Source organism: Drosophila tropicalis, unplaced genomic scaffold, assembly GCF_018151085.1.
Source record: "Drosophila tropicalis isolate 14030-0801.00 unplaced genomic scaffold, ASM1815108v1 contig_4, whole genome shotgun sequence".
Lineage (NCBI taxonomy): Eukaryota > Metazoa > Arthropoda > Insecta > Diptera > Drosophilidae > Drosophila > Drosophila tropicalis.
In genome coordinates, this window is record NW_027172862.1 from 3,081,356 (window position 1) to 3,103,672 (window position 22,317).

Below are 22,317 nucleotides of genomic sequence, written 5' to 3' on the forward strand. Positions count from 1 at the left end.
ACACGTCACAGTCGATGAGAAGTTTACATATAAAAAGCACGTTTCATGCTAATCAGTTTAGTCGCTATAACGATGTCTCCACGTATGAATCTTTCGCCGTTTCTGCTGCTGCTGCTCGTTCTCTTTGTTGGCACTTGTTGCTGTCAACTTATCATAAGTAAGTTAATACAAAAAGGAAAAACGGAACTTGTGGCCATTTGTTCAATTTACTCGTAGCTCCCCGGGAGTGTCCACCAAATGAAACATTCCTGCCCTGTGGTCCCAGTTGCCAGACGGAATGCTCGACACTGGGTCAACCCTGCCTGGTACGACATATACGCTGTCCCGATGGCTGCTACTGCAACAAGGGGTATGCCAGGAATGCGCGAGGAACATGCATTCCACAGGCTCAATGTGGTCGTCGAGGATACTAATTGAAAAATGTCTATAGAAATGATCAAGTTATTAAAATGTGTCGATTGATCAAACAACAGCTGGCGCGTTAATTGTTTTGATAGCGACAAAAATGATGATGATAATGATGACGATGATCATCATCATCATATTGTTTTGGATGATATCTGGTTTCATGCCATTGTTGTTTTCTTTCACAGCACAGTGAATAGTGTAGAGTTGCGTTCTCTTTAGGTAGTAATGGAAGGGGGGCGACAAAAACAAAATTAAAAACCTGTCCCACTTAAAAATGGAATCAATGAGTAAACTGTTTATTTAGATTGATAGATAAAACGTTGAGTTTTGTTTAAAAACATTAAGTTGTTTAATATTTCTACGAATTTTTATAAATGAAATTAAAATCTTATTCGCAAACATATACAAAGAGTATTACTTGTTCATTAAAGACTATGCAAAAATGGGCTTACCTAGGATGTCCTTGGGAGGGCCTAACATATCAGCAAGTATTGTTGCTTGGAACCAGAGTCATTCGAATAGGAACTTACATATCTCCCCCCTTATTAAGCGATTCTAAGTCTTAGTCGTTAGTGCTAAATGGCCTTTCAATCTTTGTAGTTGTATAGAGTTGAGCCAGTGCCGGAACAACCATTTAGCAGGTTCCGGGGACTCCGGGCTGGCAACAAGATTTTAAGAGATTTTTAACAAAAAATTCTGCAAATTTCTAAATCTTTTTGTTAGCCAAAATTTCTACATACTTTTGAAAGTGTTAGCTCATATTGAATTCGATATATCTCGAATATGAATTATGCCAATTATTAAGTTACCCTTTTAAACGAGATAAATAATGATAAAGCTTCAATTTAGTAAATTTTTTTGAATATTTAAAAAATATTTGGAAAAATATCTAAGGTCGTAATGCAAATTCAAAGTTTACTTTCTAATAAAAAAACTGATAAATGGATTTTGAAAATCAGCTGAAAATTTACAGAATGAAAGATTAATATATTTTCCTCGGACTATATTTTCGATAATTTTAATTAATTCGCAATGTATATTTAAATAGCAGCACTTCGTTCTGACTTCGAGACGACTTTTTGTGAAAATTTGTCAAAAAATTTAGATCTCGAGACTTTGATGCAGATTGAAAGACATTATTTTGAACTTGAAACAAAGATTTAACCAACTTAGAGCTTCATGAAGTTAAAGTACTTATATCAGAATTAGTTTGTAGTCATTTTGTTAGGCTTAATCACTAGCATGAATAACTCTCGAGATTCGAAATGTATGACTTTCTGAAATGACTTACGACAATCGGTTAAAATTTGGGTAATATGCAGATTTGCATAGATAAGTATTTTAAAAAATTATTCAAATAAATTTGTTGTCTATTTTATTATTTAGCTAAGAGCTATGTTTTTGGTAAATAAATAAACATTGAGTCATATTTTTAGTGATAAAAAGAGAGAGCTCTGATAGAGCGGGGCCCCCAAGGCGTCCTTTAAATGGTTAATCCGGCACTGCCTTACTGTTATATGTCCCGAATTTCACAAGGACCTCTGATAAAGTTTCCATATACGAGTATGAACAGGAATGTTAATCCCAATACTCAGACAATAAAACCTGACAAGATAAACCTGAAGATACATTTGAATGCGACCAAATTTGAAAGTATCATACATACATATGTATATACATATGTATGTTATATCTTAATTTTAAGTGGCTGAATTTTAATTAAATTTTAATTATTGTCGCATGCAATATATTTTTTAAACTTTTTTAATTACCACCTGAATGATGAATGATGATTATGAATGCTTTGTAATGTATTCAGATATACATAGGTATGTATGTATGTTTGTATAAAAAAAGAATAAATTCAAATTTTTATTTGAATTATTTTTTAAAATTCATATTTTCATAATGATTTTGAAGATAAAAATGGAAAAGAGGAAGAGAGAGAGGGGGAGTTGTTAGAAGATGGAGGTGGGTCTGGTCGGATTGGATCGACTGGGTGTATTGTGGGGGGTTGGGATAAGCTTGATAGGCGTAAATCCCATTGACTAAGCCGCGCATCAAAATCAAATCGGAGGCTTGCCGCGTCGATGCCAACAAGTCGATGGAAAAATGTAAATGTTTGCTGTCATTGAGTCGAGTTGAAAATGTTGGCGAAGGACCAAACCATACGTTAATAAACTCTCTAGGCAAGGCCTGAAAAAGGACTGGAATGGGTGGAGGGGAAAAATGTGGCGTCCCGTTGAATCGGGGGGTATGGGTTGGCTCGATTTACATGAACAAACATGGCGAAAGCATGTGTGTCTATGTACATACCTTGCTGCACCTCACTCCCCCACTCGCTCTCTCCCTCTCTCTCTCTCTCTTTCTCTGTTAGTCGGTTCTCTAACATCCTTTTGCTCTTGCGAATTTTCCACGACCACGTGCAGAGAAGACCTCACAAAAAAACATAAAAAATACACACACATACATACATGTGTATATGTATCTTCACGTGTGTGTGTGTGTGTGTGTGTATGGGTGAGAGTGTGGGTATATCCTTATTAGGGTGGTCCATAATTTGAATATTTCACGCCATAAACCAAGAAATATTACAATTCGAATTCATTTTTATATTTTTGGAGAACTTTACGAATGCATTCGAAACTCGAAACTTTTCAATGAATACACGCTCTTGTTCAAATACGAATACCCTTTGAATGAATACTCATTTGAATATGTGAAACAAGCCAACATTGTATGAATGAATTTGTGTAACCGAATGAATAGATGACATAATCAATTGAAAACTCACTCAATCACAATATTTCGAGTACCCCACTCTGAGTATTCAAAACATTTGATACAACTCTGTGGTCTTAGTTTACATATAGTTTTATATCCAGCAAATAAGATTTAATTTAATTCATTGAGTGGTTCGAGAGGCATTTCATGCTTGCCTGGATTACCCTAATGTACCCATGATGCGAGAAGGAGCACTGTTTGGTAGCGCCAACATTTTGGATTTGGATTTGAAATGCAAACATCACCAACACCATCACGAATGCCATCTCGATCTCCATCTCCATCTCCCATTCCACCTTCACCTTCACTTCTTCACTCTAGTGTTTGTGTTTGCCCATGTCAAAGACGAGAAAGCGGGCGGGCGGTCGGTCTTCCAACGTATTTGGTTCTTTTTTTTTTTGGCTTTTCACAAATATTCCTCAAATTCATTGAATTTCCAACAAAAAAAGTAAAAATAAAATGAACGAAGGAACAAAATCGTCTGTTGGTTAGCGGAAATTCAAACGCAATCAAAGTGAAAAAAGTTCTAACCGAAGCTGAAAAGAATTGACTGCATACATCCATATATGAATATATGTATATACAAACCCACAATATATCCCAGCCCTAGCCCCCTTTCCCTTGGCCACTAACACTCTTTTTTTGCCATATCAACAGCAACTGTCAGTCAATCTTCGAGTGTTTGCTAAAAAGCAGAGGAAGGGGGAGAGAGAGGGCAAAAAAATAAACCAAAAACCAAATCAAAAAGGAAAATAAGAAACATCGACCCGTTTGTAAAGAGTTTCAGTTACCAATACAAGAACCATTCAAGCTTGAATAGACTTTATTTTCAGTTTTGGTTTTTTTTTTCCTGCGGCTTAATGTTTATATAATTTGACTCTATCTAAAGGCCAGTCAAGGAGCCCGATTGGCATTTGAAATGGGTGCCAAATCATTGGGCAAGGGGCCATCATTCTTCCCCAATCCGAGTAATCCGATTTTGATTTATTTGTAGAAATCATTAAGCCTTTGGAAGGCTATTAAAAAACATATCCTTTCGTTAAAAAATGTCAAAACTTTGTTTTACTTAAAAGTCATCAAAAATTATTGGCCAAAGCAATCAAACTTGGATATCGATATTTCAGTGGGTTAAGGAGTTTGCCCCATGTGACGGACTCTTTTGTTTCAGCTATTTTATGAACACTTTTGCGTTTGTATTTTTATACCATGGACACCCAAAATCTATGTAACAGGCAGAAGAAAGCTTTTCCGACCCCATAATGTATATATATGTTCTTGATCAGCATCCACAGCCTAGACGATCTAGCCATGTCGGTCTGTCCGTCCGTATGAACACCTAGGTCTCGGAGACTATATATGGTAGAGCCACCAAATTTTGTATGTAGACTCGTCTAGTATGTACAATGATCAAGTTTATTTCAATTTTTGCCACGCCTATTTTCGCCTCCTCAAATTATATAGAATCAAATTTCTCACAGAATATACCAGCTAGAGACATCAAATTTGGTATGCTGTGCTGTGTGGTATACCAAAGTAGGCTTTACTTATCATACTTTGAAAACTTTTTGTGATTCAGTGCGGGGGATTCATAGGTATAATAGGTCAAAGGGTCAAACGTTCACTGGTCAAACGGTCAATATACCAAATTTTACACGACTTTGAACAAAATTTAATAAAATTCACACTTTCTGTTGGTCCTATTTTAGGACATTAAAAAATAAACTGAGCAAAATATTTGAAATATCCTAGTTCAAAACTCAAAACCATTCACGAGGTGAACAAATCGTGAAAGTAACAAATTTTCCCTCATTTCCCCTCCAGCACAACCACCAACAAGGAGCCAGCAGTAATAGAACCAACTGGAAGGATAAGGGAGCGGGAAAGAGTCATTTTCCTATTCTCAATCTCTTTTAGCTAAACTCTTTGGCAATTGGCTAACTCTTTTTCCATGTGCACTTGATATTTCTCGCCTACCAATGAATATTTGCCACCTATCAAAATGTTTTTTAATTCATTGTTTTCTTAAATGTTGTTTATATACTAAATTAATGAGCATGTACATTTAATTAGCTTACATTTCCAATTAATTACATTGCAATCAAGTATTGAAAAATTCAATTTTTTTTTTTTTTTGGATTTATTTATCTGTGTCAAGTGATGTAGGCGTCAACAGCGACGTCGGCTTCAGCTTTGGAGTTAAATGAAATTGTGAAAAATGTTTGGAGTGTCTGCACTAGAGAGAAAGAGAGAGAGAGAGAGAGATAGACAGAGAGTAAGAAAGGGCTAAAAGTAAATCAGAAATCATACTTTAAGCGTATTCATTTTATCAGTTGCCAGTCACTACCTTTTTATAGGGTATTCAAAGTCGCATATTCTGAGATGTTTCTCAGGGCCCTCCAATTTTTATTTTGAAATTAATTATATAAAAATAAACGGAATTGACACTTTACGGTTAATGTCTGTTTCAAGTCATCTTGAAATACAAAAAGTCCTTTAACCTATAAAATAAAGCATAGTCTACTTATGGGCTGACATTATACAGTTTTACTTTCAATTGTAGCTTCTGTCTTGTCTTCCCGGTTTTATTCTCTCTCTTTCCTTTGCTTCTTGTTGCACATGATGGCATAACAGTATTTGGCGACATGTTTATGACTTGCAAACTATTCTGCTCTGGCATACAAAGACCTAAAACCCTAGTACATCAACGTCATGATGGTCTATCTGAATATGTTTCTATATATCTATCCATGTTTGCATGTGCATGTACATAGAAATAAACTATGTATATATAGGTATGTACATACATGAGAGTATATCCATTGATGTGGTGCACAAATTGTCAACATTTTGTAAGCAATAAAATCAATATGCTGGCCCCTTAGTGACCCCCTCTCTCCCTCTCTTCGATGAATGACGATGGTGATGATCAGACATAGTGACGATGTTGGCGTGACTTTGGCATCGTTATAATGATTGCCATTGACTTGAACTTTGTTCCTAGTGCTGCTCCTGCTCCTGCTGCTGCTGCTGTTGACGAAAAATCCATGCAATTTGACAGATATCAAGTTGTATGGCAATTGACACGCGGACATGTTGACACTTTGCAGCATGCATCTACCACATGGCAGGGGCATGGACATGGGCATGGGCATGGCACTTCAGTTTTAGTTGATCTGACACTGGGACCTAGGATTATAACCTACTTTTGTCTCTTCACCCCCTGTCACACCGGGCCCATTCTGCTGTGTGTGTTTTATCCATTGAGTGCAATTTTTCAAGTTGTTGCCATAAAGTATGCAATTGTTTTTTCAACTTTGTTAAATGGGTTACGACCAGGCAATTCGACTAGGGAATACCCTTAACAATTGGTTGCCAAAACCAAAAGTGATTCAATGACCATTTACCCATGTATATACATATGAATATTATACATATATTTTTAGATGCTGCTTGTTTTTGTTTTTTTTTAATTGCACTAGAAATGTTTCATACATTTCCATTTCCATTTTGATGGCAAATGGTAAATTTATTTGTTTACTGTTTTTGCGGTTTGTTTTAGTTATTACAATTTTTATACCTCAATTTGGTTGCATTTTTGTGTTGTGTCTGTCTGTATGTGTGTTTGTTTGTTTGTTGTAAGCTCATCCACCTTCCCCCGCCTCGGCACACACCGCACACACTCGTTGCCAAAAATAAATAACAAAAACCCAAATTTACGCCGTATTTGTCATTTGTGTTTTGTGGTTTGAACTCGATTTAATTGAATTGATGATAGACTCTGGATGCAAACGACAATCGGGAATAGCCAATTTTAAACAACAGGGGTGGGTCCCCCCCTCGATGTGTGGCCACAATTACAGTTAAATAGCCTATCGATTAACATGCTAATCATACTTTACTTAGTTCCATTAAATTTCATTTCATTTGCATTGCATTCTATGTATGTATAAATAAGACTGCATTTGAAAACAAATCAAGTTCTTAGCCATAAGTTTGTTTCCTTTTCATTTCACTTGATTAACTTTCCAATTACAAGAGAAGCAAGTGATTCCCGTTAGAATTTTAATTAACATACGTCTATGTATACCCTTCCTAAGAAACTTTCAAGTTTATTCAGCTTTTTGGATAAATTAAAGGTAATTCTCGTGTCAAACCATTCTGACAGCTGCCCCTCTGATCCCTCCGCACTCTTGACAGGATGTAAGCGTTATTATATCATCATCGCAATCCTTTGACTTCTGTTTCTTCTCTAATTGTCATCAACACTAAATACGGAAACGTTTGTAAAACCAATTGGCAAAAGCATCCTATCTGTCTCTCAATTACCCTTTTCCTACTTCCTTCCTTTCATCTCCATGTGTGTGTCTGTGTGTGTGTGTGTCCCCTTCCCTTTGTCCATAATCATAGCGATTGTTAAACAGCTTGCAAATTTATTGGCAACTGCAATTAGTTGGTCCAACATTCGTTCATTTCTATGGGTTCGCAAACATTTACAGGACACAGAAACACATTGGCCATTTACATAAATGGAAAGGCTTCCATTTAATACAGCAAACAAAGTGAGAATAGCTAAAATAATGGGTAGAGAGCTAGATAGTTAAACCAGCTTCAAATACACTTCCTATTCCTATAGTCTAATCAGATTTGAATAGAAATCGACTGAAGTGACTTATCAATATATTAGTTCCAAAATGACTAAAATTTCAGCCCAAAACTATGCTATAAAAAGTTGAAGTCGAATTTTTTGATTTTTTAGTTTAAAGAATTATTGGAATCTCTTGCATCTAATAAACTGTTTTTAGCAATCCACACACAGGATATTCTAAAATTTGTTAAAAATGTACTAAAATTCTTTAACTTTCTTTAGTATACTTTTGGGTGCCTATTTTCCAATTGCAGATCCCCTGACTGAATACGAATTAGTTAGGGGCACTTCTTCAATTAAAGTCACAAAAAATCATATCAGACTGTGTTATTATATATAGGTATATAAGTTATAGCCGATTATGTGCTCTATCTCTTTCTCTTCCTAAACTGACTCTTGACTAAATAATATGCCAAGTACCTATTATATTTAAACAAAAAACTTGCACTTTAATAAAAAAAGGTTTAGAGCTAGAAAAGAGAGAGAGAGAGAGAGAGAGAGAGAGAGCGCGAAAGAGCAAAGTTTATTTTTTCTATTTTTTTTTGACTGTTTCTGACACAATTTCCAAGCCCATTTTGTGGTTTACAGTGAATACATTAATTTTATTTTTTATTTTGTTTGCTTAATGGGGTTGCCGTAATCTCAGACATTGGCAGACAAGGCACCAGAGTGATATCTCGTAAAAGCAAAAAGAAAAAACAAAATGAATAATAAAAACAAAACTCATACTCAGAAACGTTGATAAGCTAATCGTCAACACACTATCTCTGTCTTCTCTCTCTCTCTCGCTCTCTCTCTCTCTCTCTCTGTGTGTGTGGAGACTAAACTGAGGGGAGCAACAATCAGTCATGGCTAGCATATTGAAGCTACAACACTTATTTGTAGCCCTAATCGCTTACCTCGCGATATTGGTGGGGAACGGCGGCGTGGTTGTGTCTCAGGAGCTATCGAATGCCAAGCAATTGCTGAGCGATGCAGCCAATTTGAAGGATATCGAAGAGTTGAAAGCCAACTTCATACCCGAACAATATCGCAAAACGAATATCTCTCTGACCGACTTGCAGGGAGTATTGGAACGCAAGTGTGCCAAAGCGAATGCAGCTGTTGGCAATGTGAATGCCACCGAATTGAGCACCAAAATTCAAGAGGCCGGCTTTCGGCTCACGGAGTGTGTTAATAATCTGGCCAACTTGACAGCCATATTGGATGAAATCGAGGATGCTCGTCCAAAGGGTGATCTGGATGTGGTATTCGAGAAATATTGTCTGCGCATGCCTCAGGCCAAGGCTTGCATTGTGGACTTCAATGAGTCGCTGCTGCCATGCCTTACCCGGGAGGAGCGTACCCACAATGCGGTGATGCAGCGCATTATGAACAAGCTGCTGGAGTTCATTTGCTATAAGAATGGTGATCAAATTGCATTGTTTATTGCCGAGCAGGGCCCCGAGTGTCTTGAGCAGAATCGCGAGAACATTGGCAATTGTTTGAATCAAACGTTTGGCGGTTATTTGCCCAAGGAGCTGGCTAACATCGACCAGGTGAACTTACCCGATTTCATATTGGGCCCCTCGCAATGTGTGGAGCTGTATGATTTCGAGACCTGCATTGTCCGACACTTGGAACGTTGTGAGACCATTACGCCCAGCAATATTGTCGAGGCCATGTTTCGGTATGTGCGCAAGGAGTCCAAGTGCCAAGAGTCCATCGATAAAGCCATGCGGGAGCGACAATCGGCTCTTCCGTTGACTGGAAGTGCATCTGGCCTGCATCATCTCAACTGGAATGGAATGGTTAAGCTTGGCTTGGTTCTAGCTCTCTCTTTTGTCTCTCTATAAAAACTTGTGTGTGTTTTTTTTAGCTTTTTTTTTTTTTTTTTTACTTATATTTTATAATTATATTTAATAAACATCAAAAATTCATATCCAGCCAGTTGCCATAAGCCGCTTAGGACCCGCCCTTCCTTCAATTTTCTCCTTTTTTGTTATTCTTTCTCCTCAACTCTCTTTGGCCAAAAGGCAAAAGTGTTAAGCTGCATAAACACAAGCCTGAAATATGAGAGGGCAATGAATTGGTGGAGCAAAGAAAGAGAGAAACGACTCGGTGGTAGGGTGAAGGGTGGTGGGTTGGCGAGGGGCAAACACCATATTGCAGTCGCGCTTATCGCATTTAGCAGGCAGCAGTCAGGCAAAGGCAAGGGTCAGTCGCTTTGACTCTGACGCAACTCTTATCATCAGCGAGAACAAAGACACAGATGAAACAGAAATAAAAACCAACCGAACCGAACCGAATCGAAAAGAAAATCGAATAGCCGACTAAGAGACACCTTTTACAACAAAAAACTAATTAGAAGATCCTAATGAGACTCGAGTTTCCTTCAAAAACTGATCATCTTATTGAAAATGTGTCAAAATAGGTTTCAATTTCAGTTTCCACAAAGTCATATGATATTGAAGTCAGAGAGAGAGAGAAAGATTCTATGAAACATTTGAATAAATATTATCCCAAAGATTGATGGCTCATCTTCTGCATGAGTGACAGTGAGAATAGCATACCTTTGGGGGGCAACAATCAAAAGCCTAGACAATATCTACATATATCTATCTGAAAGGGTATTTGTTTCGTGTGGTTTGAAAGTTAGCTGGAACTGGGCTAAGCCTTAGCCTTCGTCCTACAGTGAACTCCACGTATAAGCAAATTGATTTGCCACCTTCACAATCATTTTAGGATTTTTTCTTTTTCTGTTTCTGTTTCGTTTCGGTGTTTATTTTCATCGTAAATCATAAAAAATTGCGTATAAATCTAACTACAGCCAAAAAAAGAAAACAAAAGGAAAAGGGAAAAAAAGAAACCGCAACTGTCATCATTTCACAGACGAGTGCCAAAGGGAAATGTGGGTGGGTGGATGGTTAGGTGCTGGCTGGGAAAAAGGAGCACCAAGAACTGGACAAAAAAAAAATATATATAGAAGGCAAAAGAAAAGCAAAAACGTTGGCCAACAGCTGAAGCGTGAAATGAATGGAGTTTTAGTTGGCTTAGTCCAGGGAGTTTATGGTTTGCACTTTTTTTTTTTGTTTTTTTTGGTCTCCTTTCTGTTTTCCAAAATATTTTTTGTTTTCCTTATATTTATTATTATGAAGAAGATAGACAGAATATTTATGAAGGATTAGTGGGTCGAGAAGTCGATATAGAAATTCCATTAAAACACTATCCATTACTTTTTCAAATAGAAATACTAACTATATTTTAAGTAATTATATGGAGTAATGGAAATAAAAGTAAATTACAATCGAATAAAGATTGTTTATTGATAATAAACTAATTAGTTTAGTTTCAGCTTAGTTAATTGTTAATTCAAAAACCAAATTACTTGGTCTTGTTCTCTACTCTTTCCATACTCGACAAACTAAAGGGTATCAGAAACTTGCAATTCCTTTTGTCTTTTTAAATCATTTTCTTAAGTTTTCATTTCTATTATTTTACTTTTTCTGTTTTAGTTTTTAAGTTGAAGGGGACGAATTTTTTTTTCTTCTTCTTTTTTTTGTTTGCTTAACGCCAAATTGAGAGCCAATAATTTGGCCAATGACGTGCAATTATTTATTGGTAGTATGTGTGTGTGTGGGTGTGGGTGTGGGGGGCGTGATGGTTAACTTTTTGAAGGGGAATTCCATTCCTTTACCTCGGAACTTACCCGGCAGTTGCTCGTGTGGCACGTACAAAGTTTGTCTACAGCTCGTCCTCGCCGCTGTGAGCCACGGCTCTGAATGCGAATTGCAAAAAAGTGCGGCAGGGAGTCGGCGAATGATTCATGGACGTTGCAATTTAGCTGCCAACTCGCGAAAAGTACCGGAAACGCATTCATTTTCCGCATTTTTCACATCAATAATAAAGTGCCCGCACCCAGTGAAAGAAGAACTAAAGTCCAAGTTGAATTGCCAGCCCCAAAAGAACAAGTCCAAAGCGTAGAAAGAGACTAAAGAGTAGAAACGAGAGACAGCAAAAGAACAGAGAAAGAGGATAGAAACGCAAAGAGCAGCAGGAGCTGGCGCAGTCCTAATTAAGTTTGTAACATTTATGACTTGTTAGCTCTGTGTGTGTGTATATGTGTATCCGTATCCGTGTGTGTGTGTGTGAGCCAAAAAGAGTTTGACTAGCTAACGAACTAAAGGAATGAGAGTGAATAAGCAGAAATTGACTCAACGGGCTAAGTGGCTTAATTTGAAGCGAAAAGATATATTGATTGAATGCCTTTCAAATTGCAGCTCAATATTTATTACCACTGATTGCTAAATAAGAGAAGTCAATAAATTCAAATGCCTTTACAATTGCCTAACATTTGATATTCATACCAGGAATCCTATGCATTTAAAGTGAATAATTCAGGTATTGAAACAATTTAAATTCAAAGAGTCGTAAGCTAACTAACGTATCGAAGACTGCATACTCTTTCTTGGCAAAGCTAAAGAACATTGCAAATTTTTCATAAATGCAGTAAGTAAGTCGTCTCGCCGACTTAGGTATACCATACACGACGAGTAAAGCAAATATTTAAATTTTATTAAACAAATGCATTTTCACATGCTTTTTACAAGCATATCTTAGTATCTCGCTTATTCGAGCACCCTAGCGACCCCACCCTCCTCACCAGCCTTTTGGAAAAACGTTGATATGCACATCTCGACTATTATTTGTCCGATTTTGATCAAATTTGGTATTTTGTATACATAATACGCATTTACTAAGCAAATGTACATACCAAATATGGTGTCTCTAGCTAGAATAGTTTTTGAGATAAACGCCTTTTTTAAATTGCGGGAGCGGAAAGGGGCGTGGCAAAAATTTGAAATAAACTTGACCTATTTACATACTACACGAATCTACATACTAAATTTTGTGGCTCTAACTTTTATAGTCTCCGAGATCTAGGTGTTTATACGGACAGACATAGCTAGATCGGCTGCTGATCCTGATCAAGAATATATATACTTTGTAGGGTCGGAGAAGCTTTCTTCTGCCTATTGCATACATTTTGGCGACTTTTTCACCCTATGGGTGTATAATATAAAAAGTCCTTGAAAGTTATTTTAAAATTAACTTGGCTGAGCGTTTCTAAGGAAACAGAGTCTTAAATACATAAGTGTTTTGTTTCCATTAAGAATATTTAAAGATATTTAGGATATCCCTTATCCCTTTGTCACACTGTGTGATCGCATAAGAAGGACAGTTGTCTCAAGTTGACTCAAGATTTCAGCACTGTAGATCGTGATGCATAGACAGAGTCATAAGCAGATAGAGGAACGGACAGTGGCGGTTACTAGGTTTTTGTTTTTCTTGTTAACTTTGAATTTGGTTTTCTCGACTCCCGAGTAATTAAATTAACAAATTTGTTCAATAGTTTGTTAAGTAACGTATTTAGATATTGACCCGTAAATGTTGTTTAACAGGTTTAAACAAGAAGCACCAATTTCCAGCTGGTCAATGGTTTAGCATAGTCCTTTTAAAATCATTAATATAAGAGTTAGACAGGGGTACTCTTTGAAGAAGTTGTAGATCTAGGATGTCCAAGATAAACTGCATACCAAAAATTTACAATTTCGACCCAGGATTCGATTTGTGGTAAGTCTAACGTCGTTTTACGACACTAATTTATACTAAAGTACATTTTTTCTTGATCTACAAATGAATGGAAATTGAATTTTCCGTCGAAAGATACATGTTTTATAAAAAACCGACAAAAATTAAATAGTTTTGATAAATTATTGTTTTTGTTATTAACTTAAAATGGAATAAAATTGGAGAATAGTTTTTCTTGCTTGTATTCGCTTTTCACTCGCTATGATTAATGCAAATTTCAGTAGGAATTGGCGCTAATTGCAGACCCCCAAAACTAATGTATATTCCCTTTTGTTCACTTTGTGGCCACGCCCCAAAGTAGCCAATCGCTCACCGCCCAACGCCCACAATAGCAAGAAGAACAAGAGTAGCAATTAATTGCCTTCATTTTTTGTATTCTTTTTTGGCTTTTTTTTTGTTTTTGTTTTTGTTTTTACAACACTTCATGCGCTTCATTTCAATTTAAGCCAAGGAACCAAGCCAAACCAGGCAGCTGGCTGCTGCCTTTCCTCCTTTTAGCCCCACCTGCATCTTGGCTGAAATTTCACCGAAAATTCGTTGTGTAATGCATTCTCTTTCGCTCGCTCTGTACCCCCTTTCGTCGTGCCCTTTGCGTCACTTATTCAGTTCTGTTGTTTCGTTCCCCTCCTCGTCTCACAGTCTTTAGCTTGTTGTTTATTACACTGCAACTTCCGTTACAAACGAAGATAAATTGTTAGTTTTTTGTTCTTGTTGTTTGTTAGTTGTGTTGCATTTGAGTTTTGCAGCAGCTGTTGCTGCTCCTCCCCCTTTTTCCCTACCTCTACCTCAGCCTCTACCTCTCCTTCTGTTTTCCCCCTTTCGTTACTCTCCATAAACTGTAAAAAACAAAAACAATAACAACTATCAAAAGTAACAAAACAAATTCAACCTCAAAAAAGGCAACAGTCCAAATTTCATTTGCTTTTTAGTGAGTTTTTATTTTTTTGGTTTAGTTGATGGATTTCCATTCGATAAGATTCGAATTTTCAAGTGTTTGCTCTGACGATTAAATTGAATCGAATAAAGTTTTCTGGTTTGATAGTTGAGCTATTAGAACTACATGGCTAATCCAGATTCTTATCACTAATTTCGAGCATTGGGGCTTATCACACATACATACACACCTATGTATGTATATTTGTGTTTATGTATTTACTTCCACAGATGTCGACACTAATCGCGCTATCTGTCTGCTGATAAGAATTCATTTTTAAATGCCATTAAGCTGAGAATCCGACTTTTATTTTGGCATTATCGAAATGTTGTCAATGACAAACCATCCAAAAATTAGTTAACAAATTCAATATGTTGCACAGGGCACACGTGAAAGAAGGAGATGGCAAAGTTGAATTGCACCGACGGTCGTGGCTATATCGACTAAGCTTCTCATGTTGATCAAGAATATGTATACTTTATGGCGTTATAAACATCTGACAATCTTTTAATACCCTCTGCAAGGGTGTAAAAAACTGAAGAATAGCCCTTTAACTGCTTCACCCCAAAAGTAGGCCACAAAAAATGTACTTTTCAATTTGGTATTGTTTTCGTCATGATCCTGAATTAATGGCGGTTACAGGGCAAGGAACTTAGTTGAAGTAACTCCCAATCGCCCAATAGCTCGTACAATATCTGCACCAAGAAAAATATATCATATAGATATATCTATGTGTACTTTTGATATAAGATTACAAGACACATTCAAGAAACATAAATACTTTTAAACTTAAATACTTCTTTCCTGTTTTGTATGCGCTGGTTTCCATTGATAATTTGATCATGTTCAATGTTCAATGGCAAAGTGTGATTGATAAATTCATTTCAAACCCCAAGGAAAGGCAAACAAGTCGAACAAATGATCTGATTTCAGGTATTTTGACTGTGGCTTCAACTGCTTTCGGTAAAGGAATCAAAGGGTTTTATTGTTTTATTTTCTTTATCCGACTCAAAGTAATGATGCAAATTATATCACCGATTTTCAAGATGTGTCTAAATATTCACCAGAATCTCTAAAAAAAAAGTTTTGCCCAGAAAATTGTGTCTCTACAGTTTAAACTTTAAATTTCTTTAGCAACTGTTACTAAAATATATTGTTAGCAGTTAAAACAGATTAGTTGTCACATATTCTGTTTACCATTCTTAAAAGTTCACTATGCATTGAGTTTTGGGATAGTATGTATTATGTATATCTAAAGTATTAGTATTTTCATATCATTTTCCAAGGCACATGCCTTTCACTAGCTTAATTTCCATTGAGGTCTTTATGAAATTCAATAATTTTAAACATAAAGTGCAGCATCAGTAGTCAGTGCCAGAGTTTCCGACCGATATGATTGAAAAATTTCAATATGGCTGAATGTTTCAAATGTATAGCATACTTTTTGTGAGTTGATCAATTGAATAAACGATTTAAAGATGGCAATATTGCTGTGTGTGTGTGTGTTATTGATATGTATGTGTGTCTCTGTGTGTGTTTGCTGTGAGAACAACTTCAATTGTGGTTTTTGGCTTGTCATGGCATTTATATGGAGCTCCTTTTTTTTTCTTTCGTTTTTTGTTCTTTTTGGCAACTTTCTGCAATTAAAAGCACATCAGATATTGTGTTGGCACCAAAAAAACTCTGAAACAGGAAAAAACCCCTCTTCTTCTTTCTTTTCTTTCTATAGTTTGTGCTTTTGTTTTTGTTTTTTGTTTTGTTGTTTTTATTCCTGTTGCAAACTGATGCTGCTGCGGCTGGCCGCAAGACGAGCAACAACTGAAACAACAAGAATAAAAATCAACTAAGTATGAAACGAGAAGAGAAGAAAGCAGAAAAGGTGGAATGGGGCAGGGTAAAAGAGTGTGCAAAGTGCATTTGGTTAGCGGTAGAAATGACAGTGGGTAGCAACACTTTAGACTTTTGTGGTAGCGTTGAGACTTTGCGGTTATTTGTTACACACACAAACACACATGTGTGTGTGTGTATGTATGTATGCATGTAAATATATTAGGGGTGTTCTTATTTTCAAATATTCCTTTTAGTCTAAAAGAAATCTTTCAAAAATTTGAAGTCAATTGTTACGAAACTTTTCTAAGCTTTTCAGTGTGAAATTTTCTCTATTACCATAACAAGCATGGGAGTGAGCGAGATGGCGTGTCTTAATAGAAATAGGAACAACCTCTTACACATACTTACATACTTATGTATGTAGGATATACCCTCATTCGCTATACAACACTGTTTATTTAGCGCTAGTTTCGTGTGTGTGTGTGTGTGCTCAGGTGTGTTCTGGGTGGCTTTAGTTGGGCGGGGGAAGGAAGGTTATCCAAAAACTTTTGTCGTTGACATCTTAATTTCTCTCACTTGTAAATTGAGCTGCGCCAGAAAACCGCAAATTAGACCCCAAAGTATACGTACTTTGTGGATGCCGAAATATCCCCCGTTTTCAAACATTTGAACACACACACAGACACAAAGACACAGCGACTGAGACAGGCACATTCATGCGTAAAACCAACATGCATACGCATGTCGTCGTAGACACACACACACACACACACAGACAAACAAAGCGCACTCGAAGTGTTACAAAGTTCAAGTGGGGAATATGAAGGCAATAAAACTAACCAAAGGACAGACCAGTTGGCTTAGACTATTGGAAGGTAGACAAGACACACACACACACACACACACATAACCCAATAGTCAAATTGAATATTAGTAAACTAAAACACAAGTATTGCTATAACTTAATAATTAAAGGCTTAATTTAATTGCAATCCATACAAAGTTTGTGCTAATTTATTAAATGTTGTTGTATGTATATTTAATACTTTTGCTTTTCCTTTGTGACCAGCATCAAATTTGTTTGTTAACTTCAATTATCGTATAGTGTTGCATCACTTCAATTAGCCCTTTGTTTGTTGGCATCAGAGTGAGAGACAGAGAGAGAGACAGAGAGAGAGAGAGAAAGGCAGCCGGTGCACATTTTCTGCAATTTCCCCAATGGGTTGCAATCTCTCTACTCTCTCTCTCTCTCTCTCTCTTAGCTACGCACAAAATGCAAAGACAGGACGGTGAGACGAATGGGAGGGGGAACGACGAGTATTTCACACCGCGCCACCTAGACAAACATTTGCAAATGAGCGTTAAAGCATGGGACAAGGAGACAACCGCAGACCCAGACGCCTCAGGTGCCAATGACGATTCCCATCGCCACACTACCCCATGTCTCTTACTCTCTAGGACTTGGTCTCTGTCTCCAACTCAATTCCCCAATTCCCCTTTGCTAGTTTCAATCTCGCTGACAGGTTTGAGCATTCGTCTGTGGGTACAATTGAAAGCGGGGGGATTTCTTTTACACTCGGTTTTTGTTTTTGTTGGTTTTACTTTAGTCGTTTAGCATTTAAATATTTAATTAAAAATTTAAAAATCAACTATCAACAGAAAGAATTGTTAGAAAGAGTTTCCATCTACGTCATTTGATCAAGGCTAAAACTAGTAGAGAATTACAACCAAATAAAGAGAATAAACATCAACAAGACACATTGAGTTTGGACCTTGATCAATTGTTTCTTCTGATTAAATTTGGAATAAACCTAGGAAATACTGGAGTAAAAAACGTAATTTTCAACAACTTGGACCAACAATTAGTTATGTAAGCCTAGAATAAGCTAGTTTAGTTCAGTGTGCATAACCTCAAAATATAAACTTCTTTTTGGACGAATATTAAGTACGCTGAGTGTAAAAAATGATCGTCATGTTAACTTGGGAAGTCTTGGTAACTTCTCATAAAGCCCTCGAAACTTTGCACCACTAAACTCCCCCCACCCACACGCCCACTCACACAATTTACACACTTAATGGGAACGGAAATGTTCTACTAACTAGCAAAAATTTGATTAAAACTGCATATTAAAATCTGTTGACAGCCATGACACATGGCAGACAAAAAAAAAAAAAAAATACAGGAGAGGGTGAGGGAGAAAAAAACCGAAACCAACCGCTGATGACATTAAAAGTCACCCCTTATGCGGTTAACTGAAAAATTATGCAAAGACGCAAAATGCGAGGGGAGACTGTGGTTTGGTGTTTCGGAGGGGCGGGCGGTGCCGTTGCTGGGTTTGCCGTTTTTTGGCGAAACTTTCGGTTGATGTCACATGCTGTTGCGTATACGACGTGGAGTACGCAGTATCGTGACATTTTTACGAGCAAGCAAATTGCACAAAAATATTTAAACAAACTGGATGTCGTTGGTTCGTTGTTCGACGCAAAAGTTTATTAATTGCGACAGTAAAGTTGCTAACCACCAAAAAATTTAAACTAAACCATCCCTCCCCCTCCCCCTCCCCACCACGCTGCTGAGTGAACGAAATTATAAACTGGGATTTAACATGTTTAGTTACAAAAGAAGCAAACAAAAATTCCATAATAGAGTTACAAACTAAATATTCGACATAGTATGAAAACTTTTTCAATTATCACCCAAATTGCACTGATAAATTTTGAAATTTATATTCCAGATTGTAATTTTATTTGAACTTTGTTGGCTTCGGTTCGTTATTATGAGCATTTGCTTCCGCATAGGCGCCACTCTTGATGAATTCCACAATGGAATAGCGAGTGGCACGATAACGACCGACCATGCGACGATAGAAACGTTCATCTTCCGACTCACTGGAACTGGCACACGGTGTCGAGCAGTCGGGACGACCATTCGAGTCGCACATTTTCGGATATCCCCAGGCAGGAGGAGTTGGTGTTGCTTCTTCAATTGGCTTGGCATTACTCAAATTTGGCTCTATGTCATCATCTGTTTGCGGCTTTTCTTTTGCTTGTTGCTTTTTATCCTTGGTCACTACTTTCCGGTCATCTTCTTGCTTCTCTCTTACTTGTTCCTTCTCTTCAAGGTATTTTGTTAGTTTGTGATTTCTTTCCTGAATGTCCCGTTTAGTTAGCTGGCCAATCTCGTTGGTTTTCTTCGGCAATGGTTTCGACTGTAGACTGATTGATGTTCGTTGTTTGCTCGATTTAAGCCTATCGATCTCTCCGGTGATTGCTTCAGAAGTGATGGCACTTGTTGTTGGCTGCTCTTGTTCTTCACACGTTGCCAGATTCTTTTTGCTGCTAGAGACACGCTTTGGTCCTTTGGCTTGATCGGATTGTTTCTGTACTTTTGGCTTGTCTGCGTTGGTTTCTGGCGCCTCCAAGTGATACCTTGAGCCTTGTTTGCTTTTTGAACTCCGGGCGGAAAGCTGCTTTTGTTCCTTACGTTTCTTTAGCTCCAGGGCAGCCTGTTCTTCCTGCTGCTCTCTAGCCTTACGCTCCTGGATGGCTTGAGTCCTCTTGGCTGCCGCCGCTATAATGTGCCTACGTCCAGGTCCTGCAGCATCTCTGGAATCCAGTCTTTTCATTATCCTCTATTTCGTTTTCTGAGGCGTATCAAAAAGTGCCCTCTTTGAATGAAAATTGATTTTTGTTTGAAATGCTTTTGATCAAAAAGTTGTCTCCCCTTGACTGTTGACAGTTGACAGTGGAGAGTTGACAGTTGACAAAACGTGACCAAGTTAGTAAGAAAATAAACCAATTTGGCTTGGTATACCCCCAAAGCCAATTCCCCCAACTGTGTGCCACTCTTCTCTGGCATAGTTGCAATTAAGTGCAACATTTTGGGGTTTTGTTTGCATTTTAAGCCAAAGCACTAGAAACTTTCTCTGTGAATTGTGAATAAAGAACAAGAAAAATAGAAGTTGAGCCACAAGGCTTAGTTTTTCAATTAATTTGATGTGTGTGCGTGTGTGTGTGTGTGTTATGTGTGTGTGTATAGTGCGGTAAGATCCAATCAAATGATAAAGATAGAATTTTGAAGCTGTTTAAATCGATTATGCGAGTAAATACGTTTAACTTGTTACAAAGGGGTTGCCAACATTTCCATCGATAACTTTTCAGGGTTGTCACCTCAACTCTCAGTCTCATTGAAAAGTTACGCCATAATAGTTTTTCCATATAATATAATTAAATTTTAATTCTTTGCCCTTTTCCCAACTCAAATTACCAAATTGACTGTCTGTCGCCTGTCTGTCTGCCCGTCTGTCTGTCGCACACTGTTCGTGTATACATTTATAGTGTATGTATTGTATCAGTAATCAAAATGGTCATTAAATGGCCAACGACAAGGAACGAAGCTTTCCATTTTGCTGTGTACTTAATGGCTAGAAATTTTCTGCCTTTCGGAAAGCTTGTCTTACTTTAATTGCTTTTCACTGTTACTGCGGTCGACGAAATGGTTTGGGATTGTGGTTGGTTTGGGGCTTTGGTCTTGGGCATGGTATTGGGGATTGGGATCGAGATTGGACGGCCAAGTGGTTCCTCTCTCTCTTACTGACTGTCTCTCTCTTTGCTCCTTTCGTTTTTCCTGTTGCTTCTTTTTTGGAGTCTTCTCGTTATTGTTTTACTTCTCTTGAGTGGGTTCAGTTTGGCCCCTCAGGTGGAAAAATGGTGAATGTGTTTGACGTTTTGCTTTCCACCCATTACCAGCGCCAAGCTCTAACCAACCGTCTATATAATTTAAATGAAAACTCTACACACACACACACACAGCCAGAGACTTAATAAGGAAAATGCATTTGCGCCTGCACTCTTGGCCATACAAGTGCCCCAGTTGTCAGAAAAAGTCGTAAGACTCACTGCCATACCGTTCCCCCGTCTCCCATTCGTCCTCTTCGTCAGCGTGTCTGCGGCATTTGCCAAATGGTTTGGCAAAAAAATAAAAATAAAAGAAGAAGACCGAGAAAATAACAGAAACTACGTACGTACGTACATACATAAGCTCAAGTGCAATGTTGACACCTAAGCAAAGAGCCAGCTAAGACTAAGATACTCCAACGGATACTTGGAAAGCAGGCAAAATACTTTTGGTAGACATAAAACTTTTTTTGCTTTGCCAACAAAACGGGATGGATGGATGGGTGGGGGGAGGAGACAATGGGAAAGGGACTGTGCCACTTTAGCAGGGAAAACACTTGGAACTTTCTGATCATTGAATTGAAACACTGTATACTCTTTGTTTCAGAGATTGACCAGAATTATGGCGAAGAGAATAGAAATCCAGAGGTAGGCGTGGCACATAACCGTTTAATGAGAGGGGGAGATATAAATGGGGTAGACAAAAAGTGCTCCTTGTCCTGACATGGCAATATGCTTTAAACGCTGCTGAAGGGGACTTCATATGACAGCCGACTTATGCCACAACATTGTCAACGCCATCATCATCATCATCATTATCATCATGAACATTATCATGATAATTATTAGCAGACACACACACACGCCACCCTCCGCCTTCGACCCATTTGGGGCCCAACAAAACACAATGACACACAATGTGCGGTAATTAGTTTATAGCCGGCAGTTAGGCAAACATGATGGAAGAAAAAAAACAACTGAAATTGGTTACCTGACATGACATGCAGGAGTCAGGCACTTCAACAATAACATTAACAGCAGCTACAACAACAACAACGAGGACACCGGCGAGGACAGAAGTTAGGATATTTGAAAGTGTCGCCGCAGAGAAGAGTCAACCAGGCGAATACCCTGGAGGCCAAAAGTTACGTCAATTACAGATGGAATCCTCATTTTGGCTTTGAAGTGAAACGAAAACTGTAACACAATGGATAGTAAGTGTGACTAGGATTAAGAGACGAACTGATGACTCGACTAACCTCGATTACCCTTTCTTTTAACCCTCCATCATGCGCTAGAGAGCAAACAAAAACAGAAGTCACTCGTCATCATCACTCGCAACAAAATTAGCTTGTGTTTTTTTTTTTTCCTGAGCAGCAATTACTCCAAACAAAACACACACACACAC

The 22,317-nt window shown here is 37.7% G+C and overlaps 2 protein-coding genes across 2 annotated transcripts; both read left to right on the forward strand.

Annotated features, from left to right (window-relative positions):
• The first annotated feature begins 70 nt into the window (after window positions 1-70).
• On the forward strand, window positions 71-472 carry LOC137573331 (chymotrypsin-elastase inhibitor ixodidin). The gene is made up of 2 exons (XM_068285261.1): window positions 71-157; window positions 217-472. The coding sequence occupies exons 1-2, from the start codon at window positions 73-75 to the stop codon at window positions 411-413; spliced, it is 282 nt and encodes a 93-aa protein (XP_068141362.1). The 5' UTR covers window positions 71-72; the 3' UTR covers window positions 414-472.
• Window positions 473-8,685: 8,213 nt separating this feature from the next.
• On the forward strand, window positions 8,686-9,756 carry LOC137573413 (27 kDa glycoprotein). Its single transcript, XM_068285349.1, has one exon. It carries the CDS (start codon window positions 8,686-8,688, stop codon window positions 9,670-9,672), a length of 987 nt encoding a protein of 328 aa, XP_068141450.1. The 3' UTR covers window positions 9,673-9,756.
• The last annotated feature ends 12,561 nt before the right edge of the window (window positions 9,757-22,317 follow it).

What these genes read in the sequence shown, in the direction of transcription:
- LOC137573413 (XM_068285349.1), top strand. Translation starts at nt 8,686, where the DNA reads ATGGCTAGCATATTGAAGCTACAACACTTATTTGTAGCCCTAATCGCT.
- LOC137573331 (XM_068285261.1), top strand. Translation starts at nt 73, where the DNA reads ATGTCTCCACGTATGAATCTTTCGCCGTTTCTGCTGCTGCTGCTCGTT. An exon ending in TTGCTGTCAACTTATCATAA is followed by an intron (nt 158 to 216) that starts GTAAGTTAATAC and finishes ATTTACTCGTAG; the next exon opens with CTCCCCGGGAGTGTCCACCA.